The sequence below is a fragment of the Phocoena sinus genome, chromosome 4 (assembly GCF_008692025.1).
Source record: "Phocoena sinus isolate mPhoSin1 chromosome 4, mPhoSin1.pri, whole genome shotgun sequence".
NCBI classification, from domain to species: domain Eukaryota; kingdom Metazoa; phylum Chordata; class Mammalia; order Artiodactyla; family Phocoenidae; genus Phocoena; species Phocoena sinus.
In genome coordinates, this window is record NC_045766.1 from 82,930,127 (window position 1) to 82,950,690 (window position 20,564).

The 20,564-nt window shown below is 40.3% G+C and overlaps 1 protein-coding gene across 1 annotated transcript in view; it reads right to left on the bottom strand.

Moving 5' to 3' along the window:
* GAP43 (growth associated protein 43) overlaps positions 1 to 7,065 on the bottom strand; it is a 92,006-nt gene extending 84,941 nt beyond the window's left edge. Inside the window, exon 1 of the mRNA XM_032630742.1 lies at positions 6,874 to 7,065. Coding sequence (XP_032486633.1) covers positions 6,874 to 6,903 — 30 coding nt within the window. The 5' untranslated portion in view covers positions 6,904 to 7,065. The remainder of the gene's footprint in view (positions 1 to 6,873) is intronic.
* Between the last annotated feature and the right edge of the window lie 13,499 nt (positions 7,066 to 20,564).

The following is a 20,564-nucleotide window of genomic DNA, read 5'->3' on the forward strand; positions in this document are numbered from 1 at the left end:
GTGTGCCCCATATTGGCCACAAGAGGCCTACCTCAGAATCCAAATTCCTTCAGCCAATTCAAACCTAAGAAAGATAAACCTGACCTGATTCTCATTCATTTAACAGACATTTGAGGGACTACTTATCATTCAATCTCCCTTTACCTTCATGCAAGATTTCACTTTGTGGAATATTATTATGTGGCTAGTTTGGTGGGCAGAAAAGATACCCAAATGAAACTGAAATTAATCCTTGGACGTGGGCCCCTGAGCACAGGCCAACACTACAAGCATTTTTTAAAGTTTGTGTGATCAATGAAATAACTAAGAGTAGTGAGGGATTGAGTCAGGGACTATTCGGAATAGCTGTGCAACAAAGCAATAGTTCTAAGCACTTGGGGCCCAAAAGGAAGGGCACAAGAAGATCCAAGACGATGAGAACCGTGTGTCTAAACTGGGACTCTCCTACCCTTAGAGGGTGGGGCTGGTACACTGGTTGGTGGACATCAAATGGAGGTTTTCAGATAGCATCAGTTATAATAGTTTGGAGCAACACTGTATATTTGGGCTCATTTTGTATTTTGTGTCTGCTTTCATTAAAAACTGATGGTTTTCCTGCTGTATAGCTCCGGGAACTCCACTTCGCTGTGCAGTAGAAACCAATACAACATTGTGAAACAACTATACCTCAATTAAAAAAAGAAAACTGATGGTTTTCATGTCTATAGGTCAATAACAAGAATCAACGATGATTAGCTCCACTTCAAAATTTGATGCCAATAGATTAAAAAAATACCTAGTAGTGGTCCATCCATTTAGACATGCCACAACTTATGGAAAGACTGGAAACCTAGTTCTGTATTCATTTAGCAAACAGAATATCCACAGTTAAAATCCGTTACTTTATGTGCCAAGCATTGTGGTAGGCACTGGCGATAGAAAAATAATCAAGATTTCACCCTTCCCCTTAAGCAGCTCACAGTATGGACACCAGTATGTGAAAAAACAAATGTTGTATAGTGTAACAAGTGATATAATAGTGATTGTACAAACTACCTTGTGGTCACAAAGAAGGTAGAAGAAAACTTAACATCAGGGAGGACAAGAATGGCTTAAAAGAGCTAACTCTCATGGGGGGAGTGGCAATTTTCTCTTCTGAGAAGGAAATGAAATTTTCTAGGCATAGAGCAAAGACATCAAGGCAGGCCTGAAATACTGATGTAGTGTCGTTGAGAGAAGAGGTGCTTGAAGATGGCACTGGAAAGATAGTCAAGACGAGATCATGCCGGAAATCCCTGGCAGTCCAGTGGTTAGGACTCCATGCTTCCACTTCCAGGGGCACGGGTTCAATCCCTGGTCAGGGAACTAAGATCCCGCATGCCTCTTAGCACGGCCAAATTAAAGAAAAAAAAAAAAAAGGAAGACTAGATCATGCAATCCATGCTGAGGAGTTTGTATTTAGCTTACTGTTAACAGGGAACCATTAGAAGATTGTCAGGAGGGAAATAATCTGATCAGACTTGTGTTAGGTAAAGATAAGAGCAATGCTATTTGCAAGAGCCGAAGGAGAGGAAGATGGAGGCAGGAAGTCCATGTAAGAAGCTATTGTCTTTGTCCAGATGGGAGGTAATGAAAGTCAGAATCAACTTATTTGTGGTGGAGATGAAAAAGCAGAGGATGAATTCAAAATCTTTTTAACTCTTTTTAAAGAATTTCATAACTAGATTTGGGGACTGAAAGAAAAGAATACTTTTAGGATCACTCCCATTTTCCTAGAGTTTGGAAGCTGGATAGATGGAGTTACAGCAATAAGGGTGGGAATTTGGAGGAAGACTAAGTGGTACAAAATGGGAGACACTGAGTTTGACTTTGTTCATGAGGAACATAGGTGTCTCTGAAATATCTAGACAGAGATATCTATGGATCAGAATTCGGGTGAGAGATCCAGTCTACAGATTTGGAAATCACACAGGTGGTTACAAACTCTGGAGGTGGATGAGATCACCTAGAATTAGAGTGTTGAATAAGAAGAGAAAGGCATCAAGATAAATAACCAGGAGATAATTGATATTTGGGGAGGGAGAGAGTGAAAGAAGCCAGCAAAGAAGAATGGAGAAGGACCTATCTGAGAGGGAGAAGAAAGAGGGAACTATGATGGGGCCAAAGGAGGAGACAGTTTCAGGAAGAGGAATGGGCAACAAAACAAAACACCAAAGACATGTCAAATGAGATGTGAACTAAAGAGTCACTGGATATGGTGTCTTTTTCAGAATATGTTTCAAGGGAATTCTGGGAACAGAAGCCTTATTAAAGTAAATGGTATAGTGAATGGGGAGTGATGAAGAGGAGGAATCAACAACGAGCAGAAGGAACTACTCTCTAACAGGAAAAGGAAGCGTAGTAGGCACTTGACAATCCTGAAGGACTGGCAGTTTCTAAGCCAAGACTCATGTTGCAAACCTCAGAGAGAAAATTTTCTTACATTTGTATTGACCTTTGTTTTCATATCAGTTTTGTTTGGTCCCTACAAAAACCTTTAAAGTAAGCATGCTGGGTTTTTTGTTTGTTCGTTTTCTTTCTTTTTTTCTTTTTTTTAAGTCTCCATACTATAGGGAAATTGAAGCCCTAGATTATGTGATTCAGTCAAGGATCACAGAATCAGTAAGTGGTATAAACTAAGGCCTCTCAGTACAGTGCTCTTCCCAGTACCACAGGGAATGTTCTGAAGATTAACACAATGGTGCAGGGGCAACCAGACCACACTTCAGAAATTCAGAAGGGAGAATTCCTGCCCACAGTCACTTCTTTGATTGACAACAGACATGATTGGTTGCCTAAATGCCTCTATGACAGCTAATAGGGAAGTGATTAGGTAAATGCTGTATCTTCTCTTTTGATGACCTGAGTATGTGCATCCTTTGAAATGCCCCTTTAATATTAGAGGAAGATTTCAGACTTGTCTTACTTTATCAATATGAGCAAGGGAAACATTTGGTTAATATATATACCTACCATTGGCTCAAAGACACCCCCCCCCCCTTTTCCTTGTGGAGCCAGGTAAAACTGAAGTATGTAGATTCATCAGCCCCAGTTTCACTATGATGGAGGCGAAGGAGACCCTAAGCTACTCTTCCTCTCAGTGAACAGGAGTGCTGCCCTTTAGCATAAAGCATGAATGGTTTTCTGTAGTTTTGCCAGCTCAGCAAGAGAGAAAGTTAACCCTATATTTTCTTATCCCAATTGCCTCAGCATGGGTGGGAAAGGAAGGGAGCAGAGTTACGGGCTGTCAGCATGAGAGAGCAGGGATCATTGTGTACGCACCTTGGCATGGGTTAGAAGGCATTATAGAGTCACCAGATATTAATGCATTTCTAGATTCACCATTAATTCTCTAAGATTCTCTGCGAGTCTAGATAATTTGGCAGAAAAAAAAAGCCCTTTAAATGATTTCTTCTTCTGTTTAAATTTGGAAATGTGTGATAGAAATCACCATTTAAAAAAGAAAAAAAAGAACAGTTTCAATTAGAGTAAGTACGATGCTTCCATTTAATTAATTCACTTAGTCCCTGGGTGACACTGGGTGTGGCTCGGTGAGATTTAGGAGGAATCCAGTTTATCACTAGGAGGAATCTGCACCAAGCAGCAAGGCAGCATCCTTCCACACCTTTCCAACACTGCAAGGGAAAAGCGCAGCCAGGTGGAATTCTGAACCACAGATCCCGCTAAGATGAGAATTATTTGTTGTATGTGGAAAAATGCAGATGTTGATGGGGGTTGAAGGCGTGAGGGCTAGAAGGGCTTCTTGCTTGCGCTGGTGTTTTTTTACTTCGATTACAAATTAAAGTCTTTATTTTTAAACAAAAGAAACACCTCGCAGTTTTCTTGCTTTGTGGACACAGATCTTGCAAGTTTTTCATCATCTGTAAAATGCATGGTAATTAAGCTATTTAAAGTTAGCCTCAAGACATTTGAAAAATGAGAAGCCAATAAAATGTCAGGGATTCTTTTATCTTATTCCTCCTTTGACCACTCCTTTACCGTCTTCTCCTCTCCACCCCACTCTCATTCTCTTCTTTCTGCTATAATAGTCTATAGTGGTCATTAGTGGCTAATAAAGATCATTTATGCTTTCTTCTCAACCATTCGCAATGTATTACAACTTGGAAATCCAGGACGGCTTCTTTATGCAGCTCAAGTGGAAGAGGAAGGAAGTGCAATCTCTCCAGCCCCCTCCCACGTTTCTGCTGGATTTCATGGGTGTGGCAGAGTTTAGACCTTTGCAGGTTTTTGCCCTGGTTTTATTCCCTATTAAGGGCTAGGGTTATGAATAGATGGCAGAAAAAAGATAAACACAGTCGGATTCTGCCATGAATGATATAGGATCATTTCACCCACAAGCACAAAACCTGTGTGAGATCTAAGTACTCAGGCTCTAGAAACGCCAGTCAGTGTAGTGTGAGCCCACGCCCTGAATACACCATTTCCTTTAGTCTGACTTAATGGCATCCTAAATACTGACTTATGTGAATGATACACAGCAGTGGTCAGTAGGGGACATGACCATTTCACACAGAAGTACACATGTATAAAATGTATGGGAAAATAGGATTATTTCTATAGCTTTCAATTTTCTGTCTTGAATATGAATTATGCAAAAATACATGCCGGCATATGGAAACCACACAGAGTACACACATGACTGTTGTACGTAAAGTATGTGGATACTGTACACATTTACATGTGAATTTCTACAACTCCCTAAACACACAATTTCGGCTTCATCACTTTGCACATATCCTAGTGAATACTTGGGGCTGTCAGTAAGGGGACCCAAGTGAAGGCAGCTGTCCCCTTTTGGGGAAGGGAATTTCTTTAACCTCAATTCCCTTTCGAAAAATCATGCTTGGTTTCCTTTGTCAGAGGGGGCATGTGTATACATGTATATGTATGCATAGGGTGGCAAAAAGTTGTAAACCAGCATATTTTTTTCTTCCCCCAAATTAAAGCTTTTTTAATGAATAGCATTGTCTTCCTTAGGGCTCCACCTTCCTAAATTTTATTTCTGCAGCTCACCAGGTGGGCAACCTCAGAACATTTCCTTGACAGTGCGCTTAACCCAGCCACCTGTATCTACTGCATTTATGCATTAGAATGGAGGAAGGCAAGGAGAGGAAATGTCCTGGTTTGAAAAATGAGCCAGCGGAAGCATCAATCTCCAGAATCATATAGCAGTTTAGGGAAGTGCCACATGTAAGACTCTCATGCTCTTCCCCAAACACCCTTACACAAACCACTCACAAAACCCCAGGTGCCTGATACTTTATCTATCTATCATCTATCTATCTCCCTAACTATCTATCATCTATCTGTCTATTTATTTTTGCCCTGCCTCTCCACCATCTCCACTCACTGCTCTGAGATTCTGCTTCTGTCTCCCTTCCCCTTCCTCTTCCTTCTTCATCCTCACTACCCCGCCCCCTGCCCTCCACCCCCAGCCCCGCTTCCAGGGCGCTGGCTAAATGTGCAAAGCTGGCAGCCTGTTTCTTCTCCACTTCTCCCTCCACCCCCTTCGAATTCAGCGAGTGTATTACAAATTGCCCCCTATGCAATACCTGCACAGGAATAATGCCCAAATCCTATCTCTTGCACCCCACCCCGAAGGCAATCAACGTGCAAAGGTCTTTTTTGACCAAGACCGCCTCGCCTCGCAGGGAGACGCACACACACGTACAAGCACACACTCACCCAAATCTCACACCCATTTTTCTCCTTAACCTTCGCCAATATCACTCAAACGTGTTCCGGTCAATGTTTGAAAGCTCCCTTTGCAGAATGCCGCGGCACTGTCGGTTGCTGCGGAATACCGTACTAGTCATTCTTCCCCACCCTCACCCCAATCAAGTTTCTAAAACGTCTTTCAAGAAATAAGTGAGCAATTTGAAATGGAAGAAAAACCTGAGCAGTGGGGGAGAGGGGGAGGGGACTCTGATTCTTGCTTATCTTGTTTGTGTCCTTCTTCCTGATGAAAATGAGTCACCATGCTTATTATCCGGAATGTTAGTCCGTCTTTGGTCACTACAATTCCAGGTAGGATGCAAAGGAAGGGCAGAAGAGACCTGATTTCCAACAGGTAATACTCGGCTCGTCTTTCCCATCCCATCGGAGCTCGAATCTCCTAGGGGCGTGGTCCACCCTCTCCTCGGACCAGCTGGTGCACAATCGGCTGCTGGTCTTGGGAAGGGGATTTTCCCCTTCTACTCGGCCAGTTTCTCCCCCTCAGCCCCAGTTATCTCTAGATTCTCTTAAAAAAAAAAAAAACTCCCAAATTACAGTTTCATTCATTCATTGAAAAATAAATTAATTAAACCTTCACATGTGTTTCCATTAATACCTGCACCCACGTGAAGCTCATGCATGTAGGAAATAAGGCTTCTTCCGCAGCACATGTGAAAAAATTGTACGATAGAACAAGCAATACTCATAACTGAATATTATTCTTTCAACCCTGCTTTTTGCAAATAATATAAAGGATTGCCCCCCCATCTTGTAGGTAGAGCTCACATCTTCTCCTCCACACCCATTTCCATATCCACATCCGCAAAACCAGAGACCTAAAACGCTGAACATTTACTAATAGCCAAAAAAATCTTTTTTTTTTTCTAGCCAAACAGGCGTATTTTTTCTAACCTCATCCTAATTAGTAGCAGCATTCCAAAAGCAGACTGTGAAAGAATAGAATAAAAGCTGGGATGCAAGCATCAGTTACCATATGCTAAGGAAACGCAAGCACCATGGCCAGAGCAGAAGCGTTTCAAATATTTTTTCTACCTTTACAGGGAAATATTGCACTCTGGTAAATTCACAACAGCAAGAAGTAAAAATCTTTAGGTCTACCTGTTTGGTTCTTCTCATACAGCACAGCATGGTCGTATCGTCCCTCGCCTTCTTCCTGCCTTCTCTCCTTTCCTCCTCTCTTTCTTATTCCCCCCCTCTCCACCTCTTTTCTGCTCGCTTGCTCACTCGCTCTCTCGCGCTAGCGCACTCTCTCTCCCTCCCTCTCCCTCCCTCTCCCTCTCTCTCTCCCTCTCTCTCTCTCTCTCTCTCTCTCTCTCTCTCTCACACACACACACACACACACACACACACACACACACACACCAGGGCAGTTAGCAGCAACTGTAAGGTCCACAGCTATTGCTCACCGCACAGGCTCTCTCTCTCTTCTCTTCCCTCTCTTCCTCTTTTCTCTTCTCTCCACCCACTCGCTGCCTATCCCTCTTTTTCCTCCGTCTCTCGATCTCTTTCTCAGAATTGTTCACTAGCTTTCAATGACTAATCACTTCCCCCGGCCCCACCCCCATTCTAGACAGTCACCCCCTTCCAGTCCCCTGCCAGCCTCATGAATATTTAAACATCTCCAATCTGGACCCAATTACCCACCGACTTTCCCACTGCATCGAGAGGGTGATGGGGTAGCTGCAGAGAAGGATATTCCAGACCGTTCAGGAGCGTATATGGAATATGTTTTAGAGAAGAGGGGCTTGAGGAATGCTTCTGTTTCTTTACTAACTCTTTTCTCTTCCCAATATCATAAAAGCCAAGAACGGCTGTTCTGAATGAGTAGTCAGACCTATACAGTATGTTACATCTGCTATTTAGATTTTATGCACAGTTAATAATTGTGAGGGTTAAGCTCTCTCAAAAAATGAAATAACATGTGAATATCATACCCTGTATGTACACTGTACTCAGTACTCATATAACTTAAAATAAATACATATGTATGAAACTTAGATATGCACAAGCATGTCTCATATAGGCTCCAAAATACTTGAAAAATCCGCACGAATGTACTGCATTTTAAACATTCTAAGCACCTGGGTGCAGAAATAATAACTAATGTTTAGGAATTAGCATCCATATCTAAAATCACATGGTAGTTGTTTTCTTAATGCACATATACCTGTTTGAATATTGGAGTTTCTTCTAATTTTACTGAAAAAGCTGAGCACATTTGAACAATAAATCTGTGTAATATGAATGATGCCAGTTGACTGAAATAAAAACGTACAGTGTGAGAGTTCCGAGTTTCAGTTTTACTTGGGGACTTACTGGGAACTATAGCCTGGAGACATCCTCCCAGATAGCTCCGAGGAGCTGCTTCAAAGAGGTAAGGGGGAGGTCTGCACCTATGTGATTTTGGAGAAGGGGGTGAGTGCAACCAGCACTTACCCCCTTGGTAGAAGATTACTGCTAGTCACAAGCAGCAAATATCTTGGTTAATGGTTTTAGTGCTTTTCTAGGTATGGGAAGATGCAAGAATCCAAGTTCTTTAAAAATTTCTCCTGAAAATATCTATCTGAAGGTCTGTCCTGCCAGTTTGCCCAGAGCACAGAGTGCCTCATTCCTGTTTTCCACCCTGAACTCCTTTCAGGGTGTATTAAAGTTCAGCGACCGCAGTGGCTAAGGATGTAATCCTCACAGAGCTGGATGGCTAGTGACATTTCTTTAGTTGGCATGCCTAACATGATATCTTACAGTTTGGGCAAGAAGAATAAAGTAAATTCACCTGTTATGAGAAGAAAAAAATATATCATGAAGCTTATTTCGTCAATTCTTTCTATGGTTCTTGATAATTTGGGTACAGGAAAATGTGACTTTAAAAAAGTGTACATAACATAATTTTTAGATTTATAGTACTGTGTGATCTTGGGAATGTTACTGAATCTCTCTGCCCTAGTTTTCTAATCTGTAAAATAGGGATAATAATATCAACCTTGCCAACATGTTGTGAGGACCAAACTATATAATGTATGCAAAGCACAATGAAATCATTCTCAGTACATAGTAGCTTTACCTCAGATACGGTACTTATCTGAAATTTTGGTGGTATTTTCAAGTAAATATCTCAAAGAACTTTTCAAACCCTTTCTTGTTGTTCATTAGTGATGACAAGCATCCCCAATTAAATAGCACATATTCTTTCTAGTCCGTCCCAGATATGAGCCTGTTTAATACCTGTCAACCAGACTGCTTATTATCATACTTATTATCAAGGTCACTGAGCTTAATAGGTGCTCTATACATTTTGACAAAATTCAAGGTACATCTACCTCAGAATGGACTATCTCAGACAGATACCCAGGGGGTAATGGGTTTTAAATTATCCCCCGAGGTCTTCCTAAGCATGAACTGCTTCAGATCCAGCCTTACTCTGTCTTTTACTCCTCTCCACTTGCTTCTTAGTTTTCATATTTAATGATAAAAATAAGTTGTGAATTTAATTTTTTTTTTTTTTCGGTACGCGGGCCTCTCCCTGTTGTGGCCTCTCCCGTTGCGGAGCACAGGCTCCGGATGCACAGGCTCAGCGGCCATGGCTCACGGGCCCAGGGGCTCAGGGGCTCCGCGGCATGAGGGATCCTCCCGGACTGAGGCGCAAACCCGTGTCCCCTGCATCGGCAGGTGGACTCTCAACCACTGCGCCACCAGGGAAGCCCTAAGTTTAATACTTTTTTAATGCTGTAATGAGCCCAGTCCGAGCCAAGCTTTCAAAAATAGCCGTCTATGTACTTAAGCGATAGAAGAAAGCAAAGAATGGGTAAGAAATTGCTTCGTCAGAGCCATTCCTGCTGTGGATTAGGATCCTCCTACCTAGCCTGCTGGGGGCTGGAGAGGGATAAAGGAAGGAAGCAGAGGGGATGAGAACTGGAAGCAAGAGAGAAAAAAATTGCTTATTTGGGTATTTAAACAGATTCATAGATAAGGTCACTTCATCAACTCTGTGGCCTAACTTAAGGAACATAGCTGGCTATGGAAAGGGGCCAACTCCTTTCCCTTTCAATGCACTCCCCTCAGCCCCCATTTATATCTTCTTTATCCCTTTATTTGTTGGGAGGAAACTTGGAAACAATGTGGCATAATTAAATCAGAGTCTAGAGCTCAAAACCAGGCATAGGCCTGGAACTTTGTGACTTAAACCACCCCTGTTAACATCAGTTTCCTCAACAGTTTACATATACTATTTCACCTAATATTCACAGTGAGACAGGTGCAGTCATTATTTTCACTTTGATGGGAATACGAAAGCTAAGTAAATTAAGTACTTAGACTGGGACACACAGCTAATAAGAGGTAAAGTCACAACTCCAAACCCTGTTAACTACTAAAATATGTTGACACTCAACAGCCTTCTACATCTCATTACTTCGGTCCTTAAGAGTTTAGACTCTGCAGTGGAAGTTTTCATATTGAAATGAAATCAGCATTCTGAAAGGTCCACCTATTAGGCCCAGCCCTTACCCTCAAGAGCCACGAAGAATACGCTGATACCTGCATCCAATAGTGAGCCCTTTGTATATATATTTCTGACCAAACATTAGCTACTTCAACCACCCTCAGGTGCCTCAGTGTTTAGAGTCCTCACAATTTTGGATGCTTCCCTCTGGACATACCGCATTCTGTCAATGAGCCTCTAAAAACTGCTTCCCAGAAGGGAGATCAAGATTCCAAATTTAATTTGAATAATATGGAATAAATTCTAATATATTATTTTTCCTCTGAGCACGGAAGGTTATAGGATGGCAAAAGCATGAGGAAGGAGAAAAGCACACACTGATATGATCTTGGCAAAAATATATATATATAAAATAAAAATAAATTAAATAACCAGTATTGCCCTGATCCCCACCAGCTAACTCTTCAATGGATTCACTAATCTGTATACCCTTATAACTAATCCCAGAAAATGCCTAAATTTAGACCCTCAAAGAATTTTAAATTAATGATTAATTCATGAGAACATCAGGTAACTTCCTGACTATACGTTAGGTAATAACATCATTCTAGACGAAGGTGAAGAGAGGTGAAGGCCAAGTCCCAGTTCCATTCTCAGAGCTCTTTGAATTTCATACTAAAGTGATGCTGCTTTTTATAACAAACCCAGAAGTTGCTAGGCTCTACAAATGGTTCTGTCACATAACCTGCCATTTTATGACTGGAACTTGAGAAAAGAGTGTCATCCGATCAGGTAGAGAATATGTTCATCTTTTCTCTCCCCCTTGCAGGAAGTTATTCATTTATTTTTTAACTCTTAGTCTTAGCCTTTCACCTGCTGTATTAGCATGGTATGGCTGCCATAACAAAATACCACAGACTAGGTGGCTTAAACAAAAGAAATTTATTTGATCACAGTTCTGGAGGCTGGAAGACCAAGATCAAAGTGTTAGCAGTGTTGGTTTCCCCTGAGGGCCATAAGGGAAGGGTCTGTTCCAGGCCTCCTGTCCTTGGCTTGCAGACGGCTGCCCTCTCGCTGCCTCTTCCCCTCTGTACACTTGCACCCCTGGTGTCTCTCTGTATCCAAATTTCCTCTTATTAAAGGACATCAGGCCAACTGGATTAGAGCTTACCCATATGAACTTATTTAAACTTACTTACCTCTTTAATGGCCCTGGCTCCAAATACAGTCATGTTCTGAGGTACTGGAGGTTAGGGCTTCAACATATGACTTTTGAGGAGACAATTCAGCCCATAACACCTGTGTTCTCTATCAGTACTTTCTGACTTCATTCACTTATCCAACATTTTCTATATTGCAAAAACATCTCAAGGACATACACACACGTGGAAAGTAAAACAAGTGCCTTTTGAAGAAAACAGAATTCAATGTCAAATGCGTGTTTTAAGAATTCAGAATAGGAGAGAAATCACTGTGGACTTGGGTACGTCTTTCATTTCATAATTAGGAGTTGAACAAGTAGAGAAGACACAGTGAATTTCAGAAAAGGATAAAGGATTATGTCAGAAAAGACAAAATGGACAAATAACCATCACATGATCACAGGACTGTCAATATGCAGAGGAAGGGGAGTTGTAAAGGAGAGTAGTAAGAGAGAACCTTGGAAGGATTGGCTACACCCAGACTAAGAAGGACCCAAGGACCAGGCGAAAGGAGTGTATTAGTGTCCTAGGGCTGCCATAACAAATTTCCACAAACTCAGGTGCTTAAAATACTAGAAATTTATTCTCTCACCTTTTTTAGGTCTGAGTTTAAAGTATTGGTTGGATTAGTTCCTTCTGGAGGCTCTGAGGGAGAATCCATTCCATACCTTTATCTCTAGTTTCTGGTGATGGTGGGCAATCCTTGCTACTCCTCAGTTTGAAGATACATCACTCCAATCTCTGCCTCCATCTTCACATGGTCTTCCCTTCTTCTTATAAGAACACCTGTCATCGACTCTAGGGCCCACTCTAAATCCAGGAGGATCTCATCTTCCTTAAACTAATCACATCTTCAAAGACCCTTTTTCCATGCCAGGTCACATTCATATCCTGGGGGTTAGGACTTGGATACAGCTTTTTGAGGAACACAAGTCAACTAGCTGCAGGGGATTAGACATAAGGCTTGTGAGTAGGAACACTGTAGAGCATGCCTATGGTGACGTTGTATAGTATGGAATGGAGAGAGAGAAACAGTGGGGCTCAGTGAGAGGAGCATGGAACTGTTCTAATGCTCAGAGCAGGAAGAGATGGTGGAAGAGAAAGTGAACTGTCACTTGTTGAGTGCCTAGTATGTTTCAGGTATCACATATTTTATGCTTTACATATTCTGTTTCATTTATCTATACCTCACAGAAGAATATCAAGAGGGAAGAGAAAAATGGAAGAACCAAAAGTGGCTTGGAGATTGAACTTGGGCAGCCTGGAGAATGAGAATACAAAGCTCAGATGTGAGAAGGTCCAGAAAGGGACCTGGTATTGTAAGGGAGGTGATGAGTCAGTTTTGAAAGTGTTCATTTTATGGAAGCATTAAAAAGTTCAAGTGCAACACAGGATCAGATTGTAAGAAAGAAGACTCAGAAGTTGTCTGAGCCTGCCAAAGTCTTCCAGGCAGACAGGCTACATCTGGTTCCAAGGAAAGGTGAGCATCTATGATGTGATGTCACCATATTAATTAGGCTGATAGCATTTCAGTATGGCCTCATCGCCAGAATTCATCCTGTTTCCCGCAGTCAGACAAGAGTCCGAAGCCAAGACCTGGATCATTTTTAGGACCCTCTAAATCTTCGTCTGTCTTTCCAGACTTGCTGCCAATCCTCTCAGAGTTTCTCCTTCCAGCACACTCTGGAGGCCATCTGAATCTCTGAGTAGCCAGTATCCCAGAATGAGGATATCTTAGGAAGGGAAGCATGTGCCGGCAGCAGAGGAAGAGAAGATGAAAGACATGTAGCCTATAAGCTAAGACTCAATAGCCACATGGCAACTAAGTTTGAGATTGCCTGCATGAACAGATTGAACTTAGTGGCTTACTGAGTGTATTAAGCAGCTGAGGTGAAAAATTCCATCAAATTATACAAACCTCTGCCACTGACACATCATAAGAGGCTGAAATTAGAGCACTTCATCTAATTTGATCATTAAAGGAGCCACAGAATTTTTCACACACCTCTATTCTATTCCCTTCAAACTATTCACTTCCCTCCTCCCTGGAATGTACATTTGTGCATGGCAAGCACCATTTCTTAATTTGTTTAAAAAAATTGTTCTGGTGTTTCCTTCAGGGGCATATATGGGTTTTATGGGACTTAAAGCTTATATGATTTGGGGAATTCTTCTTTAAGAGAAAGAATACAAGTTAAATATGAAAGGGAACATTTATTTGAAATAAGAAATCATAAGTGATATATTTCAAAGATTGATGTATACCACATCACAAAAGTCAGAAAAATAAATATATTTTTAAAGAATTGGTACATCTCTATAATTCTTTTTTTTTTGACTGCATGTTCTTTGTTCACCTCTTTGTATGACAATGACTTTGTATATAATATTCTAAAGGAGAATGGAAAGGATAATCTAGTTTAACACAGTTGATTGGATTCGTTTTTATTATTGATAGCTGGAGGATTAAAACATGAGATTTGGGACTTCCCTGGCGGTCCAGTGGTTAAGACTTTGCCTTCCAATGCAGGGGGTGCAGGTACAATCCTTGGTCAGGGAGCTAAGATCCCACATGCCTCGCAGCCAAAAAACCAAAAACATAAATCAGAAACAATACTGTAACGAATTCAAAAAATGGTCCACATCAAAAAAAAAATCTTAAAAAAAAAAGTGAGATTTCACATACAGATTTATTTTCAGTGTAGGGCAGTAGCAGTAATACAAAAACACAGGAATTCTGTGAAATTCTATTTCAAATAATTGCTATGGAAAGAAAAAAATATGTACTATACATTTATAATTGAATTATGTGCCATTATCAAATTTATTCCTGACAGAAAAGAACTTCAGTTTTGGTCAGACTTTGGTAAGAACTTAATCTCCCACTTAAAAATGAGCATAGCTGATGATTGGAAGATTGTCCCACAGACTAGCTTCTGACCTCATATATTTCCAACCTTGTTTCTCATCTTTACCACATGACTGAGGTGCCACATGATATAGGCCAGGTGCTGTTTATATTATAATTCAGCCTCTGGTTCTGCCCTTCAGGTTGCCATGTCTGGTGAGTTGGCACACGGTATTCCTTGGGGCCATGGATGGCTAGCATTAACTTAACTCTACACGAATAAATATAAAATATATAAATATATCCCATTAAACCCAATAGAAATGTAACACCAATGCAACCTCATCTTACTTGGTTCCCAAAATTGCCCACAGCCATTCAACACAACCTGATATGAGGGGAAGTGTTGCAGAGGGAGAATTTGAGTGGAAAGAGGTAGTAGTCTTAATGGATTGCTATTAAAATATCTTGCTATTTCAAATTATATAGAAACACACAAACATGTAGCACGTGGCCCATGCAAGTGAGGAAACCTGGAGGAATTAGCATCTTGGTAAATTTGCTTCTGGTTTCCAGTATTGAGTATAGTAGAGCCATTGAGTCTTGAAGACATAATTGTTAAAGAAGAGTAGGAGGGTGGGAGAGAAGGAGAGAAGAAGGGAAAAAGGGAGGGAGGAAGGTTGTTCGAACTAAACATTTATTTTCAGGATCCCCAATGGTTTTAATCTGCAGTTATTATTTTCTACACAGACGTGGTTATGTTTCTCATCATTTCCACTCATATTGTGATTTTGTCCCATTCTAATTTCCTTCTGGAATGTACAGGGTTGGAGAAATGACAAAATGCAGCTTCCTGGTGGTCTCCAAACATGAAGCTCCCCATTTGGGTTCCATTAAATGTAAACTGCTATCATGTGGGGAATTAGGCAAGTGTCCTTCTCCAAAGACAATATCCCTAATCTAATCATGTTTTATGTTCTCCCATGTCTTATGATACCTCTTTTACTATGATACTTTACTACCTCCTTCTAAAATGCACTGTTTTCTATAGACCAGGGCAGTGTTGGGAGGTTTTGTATACTATACATTTTTAGTCGGATAGTAAAAGAAATTTCAGATATATAGCTTCATATTACTTTATTTACTCATCTTGGCTTGAAACCTTGACAGGTTTTAATTAAACATTATTGATTTCAATTCTCAAAGAGGGCATAATTCAACTCTTTGTGTTATTTTTCCCCCTTTTCCTTTTCTTCAGTCCACCATCATTCTATCAAACCTAGAACTGAGTGTTTTTGCTTAACAAACTTGGTCATTCTTTGTCTAAAATCCAAGTCTACTTTTCTTTACATTAAACTTATTCACAGTGAAGCCATCCAAAACACACCTACAGTGTCTAATGTACTCTGTCCACAGAATTTTCTTGAACATTCTCTGTCCTTAAGGTTCTGGAATATGTATTCCCAATAATCCTCATCTGATCTTCCTTTAAATCCCTCCTAGTACCTGCAAGATCCTCCCAAACTTTTTGCTGATTATTTAGTTTTCTACTTCCAAGTTCTTTATTTCTTCCTTCATTTCAAAATCCCAAACTTCTCTAAAATTCAACAAAAAAATTCCATCATTTAGGCTTCTCAAGATTCTTTGTTGATTAAAATCTCTCTGAATTTCCCAGACAAGATTAGCATGTAATAATTCTCCCAGGTTATCCACAAGTGCACTATACCCTAGATCACACCATGGTCTAGATCACACCATGGTCTCTCTAATCCACGTATAAATGTTGAACACTAGAAGGTAATATTATATTATTTCATATTTTTTAATCCAATTCTTTAGATTATACAGCATTGAAAGATTGGAATTATAGAAATTGGAGCTCAAAAATGTTATCTTGTCTATCTCCCTGATACTAACTAATCAAAGTTTTATTTGCTTTTTTTTTAATGGAAGAAATCTCTGTAAGGTTTTGTCATCCTCATTCCTAACATCTGATGTATTAGGAGTCTCTTTCCCTCACATTAGCAGATTGTCATCTTCTGCACCTTCATCAGAGTAGATGTTTTTAATGGTCTGATGGACAACGAGGATATATGCTCCCTCTTAATAAGTCTTCAAATAATTAGCTTCACAGAAGTCAGGCCCTGCACACCTTCAGTCATTTGCATTGCCTGCCCCTGAACTTCAAAGATCCCATGAGGTTGGATGACACCAATGTCATCTCGCCCAAGCTCTCCATTTGCTGTTTCCAAATGTTAAAACATCCTGTGCTTGAAGGAAAGCATGTTACTTCCAAAGCTTTACATTTTTAACTTTTGACAACTGTTGGGATGGTCTTTCCTATAGAAACTGATATTTGTCTCCCTCTAAGGGCCCCCTGATAGTCCTGTTTGTATTCCCTGGGGACACCACAAATATCTCTTTCACATATTATTCCAGCAAATGTTGAAAAACCATTCATCCATCCTCCCTGATTCTTCTGCACACTTTGGTTATGCTCTTACCTCCTCAACTCACTACAATTTATTTATATTCCTTAAAATGTAGCATCCCTAAATGGTAATTACGCTTGAGGTGAGAAAGGAATAAATCACTGCTGTAATTTTAGATGTTAAGTACCAATTAACACATCACAGGACCCTAAGAGCTGTGTGTGTGTGTGTATGCGCGTGTGTCACATCACCATATCGAGAAACTGTGAACCTATTCACTAGTGTGCTGGTATATGTTTAACAATTGGCTCTCCAGGGGCTAGGGTTGGGGAGACGTGATTTGTAGTATTTGCCAACTTTCAAACTGCAAATGTGGCATCACTGAATGCAGAGCCGGGGAGAGCTGCACAGCAAAATAACATGGTATAGTACTTTCACCAGATAGATACAATAGACATAAATAATCTCAAGAGCATAGATAATAGTAAAATCTTTAAAATTAAGAAGGGATTCATTTTGAATATTTATTATTTGTTTTTAATATAATTTATTTAATTTTTAGGTTGAAATTAGTTGAATTTTTAATAGTGCTGTGTTTAACTACTGGCTTACAAAATTCCTGAAAATTTAAGTTAGTTTGCAAAAGCTCATCCAGCCATATCTAGCACATCACTTACTTACTCCAATTTGAAACCTTTGTTTATGTGTGACCCTGGTAAACCAAGTACCCTTCACGCCTTCCTGAAGTTGTCTGGTTCTGCTGTTAACTTTTGTTTTATTTTTTCATCTGGATAAATTATTGTATATGTATTCTTGTTTATTTTCATCTTGTTAAAGTCAACCAATCATCTCACCCTGTCAATAATTCTTTAGGTCCTAATTCTGTCATCCCACATTTCTGTCATCTTTATCCTTTCTGGCTTCATGTCATCTACACATTTGATGAGCAAGCCTTATGTATCTCTAGCTGAGGCACTGAATTAAAAAAAACACCCAACAGGACAGGGCCAAGGACAGAATCCTTGGCCATGCAAATACAATTCTCCCTCCACAAAAGCATTAAACCATTCATCAGCATTGTTTCAATGAGGTATTTGTCTACTGAATCACCTTTGCATCCAGTCCAAATTTCTCTACCATGTCTCTAAGACTCTCAAGAGATTACTTATGAAGCACATGACTAAAGACCAGAAACCGTCACCTTCTTTCTTTCCCACGTCAGAGAAAAAGACTATACTCCTCCTATGCAAAGCAGATGACTTTCTCCAGGATTCCTTAATTATGCTTACTTTCTTTTGTCTTTTCAATCTCTCTTCTTCTACCTCCACCCCACTAGCATATAAACATAGCACAGAAGCAGTGCTGGAGAATCTTTGTTTCTCCACTCTGCCCTTTTCCCATTTGGAAGATTGCATATTTCATTTTTTTCCACTTATTGGGGCTTATTATTCCATCTCTCCCCTTTATTCTCAGCATGAACAATACCATGTCTTTGCTCTCACTTTGAAAGTAGATGCATTCAGGCAGGGACTCCACCCATCGGCTGTTTTGCCACCTTCAGACTTACGTGCACCCAAACCTGGCAAAGTGGAGAGGAAAGTTTCCCCTGCATGTTTGGAAGACCATCTCATAATTCCTCAGAGAACTTAGTCCTCCTATTCCTTCTCCTGTAACATCATTTTCTTCCTCTCAACTGAATCTTTAGCTTCATCTTTTAAAAGACTTTAGCTTCTTCCACCTCTTCATAAATAAAATACTCTCCTTTAACCCTACCTCTGCATCTCATTGTGTCCCTCTGCCTACCATCTTCACTTCTTCACCTCCTCTCAAATTCTCAGTTCTTGGCGATTAGCCTTTTGTGTTCACCAAGCCATTGGCTTTAATTAGGTCACCAGGAACCTCATAGCTGTTCTCTCTCTCTCTCTCTCTCTCTCTCTCTCACACACACACACACACACACACACACATACACACACCTTCTTATTTCTTACCTTATAAGGCTTCTCTGCAGCTTCAAGACTAACCACTCTTGTTTAGTTTTTTCTTTCATTTCTTTTTATCTTTGTTTCAGTGACACTTCACTCGCCTAATTCCCCTTCTCCATCTCTAAATTCCTTCTCTTTCTTCTTGTTAGATTTCTCTTCCCCGGTCACCACTTGCCTGGGCATCCTCAGCACGGCCCACAGCTTTCACCACCACCACATCTTTCTGTACGACTCCCAGTTCTGTATTTTCAGCTGAGAACTTGTTGCAATTGTGCTTCAAATGCAGATCTCCATGTGCATGATTCACTCTCCCAAAATGAACATCTATCTTCCCCCCACATCTTCTTACCGAAATATGCACCTCCTCCTGTAATCCCTATTCTGGTTTATAGGAGTAGCCACTCACCCACTTGCTTAGGCCAAAAATGTGCTGGAAACCTCTCTCTTCCTCTTCTCCCACATTCAGTATGTCATGAAATCCTCTAGATATTAATAATTTAGGTTCTTGTTTCTTGCCTGATTTTTTGGTGTGCATGATAGATTTCTAACTTCTATTTCCCCTGTCTGCAGTCTTACTTCTTTAATCGATCCTCTACCCACCGCCAGAGTCATCTTTCTAAAACAACTTTCCCAGATCATGAACCTCATCTGCTTACTCTCCCACAGTAACTCCCAGTTAACTGCAGGAAAAGGTCCAAATGCCTCACCATCACCTACCTACCTACCTCTCCAATGACATCCCTAAACACCTAATACACTGCATTTTCCAAAGAGGTCTATGCCTTAATTATCTCCACGCCTTCACATGTGCTGACTACAATTCACAGAAATTTTCCCCATGGTTTAGTGAAGTAATTCCCATTCTTCCAAGTAGCAGCTAAAATAAATTCTTTTCTGTGAAACATGACCACTCTCCTTACGCTACCTTTTCTTATATGTTACTATTCTTTCTCATTCAGGCCCTTGAGAAGCACTTATCACACATTGTTGACAGTATTTACTTACCTGCCTATTTCCATCATTATACAGAAATTAAGAAACCAACACATTTCTTAAAGAAAGGAATTGAATTTTATTTATCTTTGAATCCCCACTTCTTAGCACACAGCCCAGCACATCCTAGGTAACTCAGTAAATTTTCCAGAATGAGTAACTTCTTTCTTTAATACTTTATATCTCAGTCAAAGAGAGTAATGTGGAAACCAGCATGAATTTCTCTTGGTGAATTAATGCTGGCTTTCGGAGTTCAGTACTTTTACATCGATATTCTCAACCCAGACTTTCAATATTCAACTCTAGATAAATACACCAATATTACACTCATTAATTCATGGGATAAACATTTTTCTCATTTTAATTTTTGAAAGCAGAAATAAAATATTACCAAATCCAACTCTCCTGTCCCAGAAATGGTACTATAGACACAATTTTGTCACTTACATAAGAGTCATTATTGTTAGGTAAAAGTTTTTGGAGTGGATGTATATGTGTGCTAATACAAAACCAGGAACAAAATGGGTGTATTAAAAAGGCTTTAGAGCTATAAGTAGCTAACCAAATTTAATTAATTATGACTTAAAAGAGTTGAGCTGTATTCTATACCAAGAAATGTGCTGGTAGGCGACTGTTTGCATTCACTCATCACATGGGTGGATCGTTAGAGATCCGGGCTCTTTCTTCGTCTCTGCCCCTTTAACTGCTTCCTGCCACCCCACCTCCAATTCCATGTGTGGCCTCTGGTAGTAAAATAGCTGCTGCAGCTCCAAGTATTACAGATACTTGCCAGGCAGGTATGAGGGGGAAGGGGCAGCGCTGATATCTGTCCCTTTTGTAAGAAAGTAATAGCTTTCCCAGAATCCTCCCTGCAGATTTTGCCCTATGAGT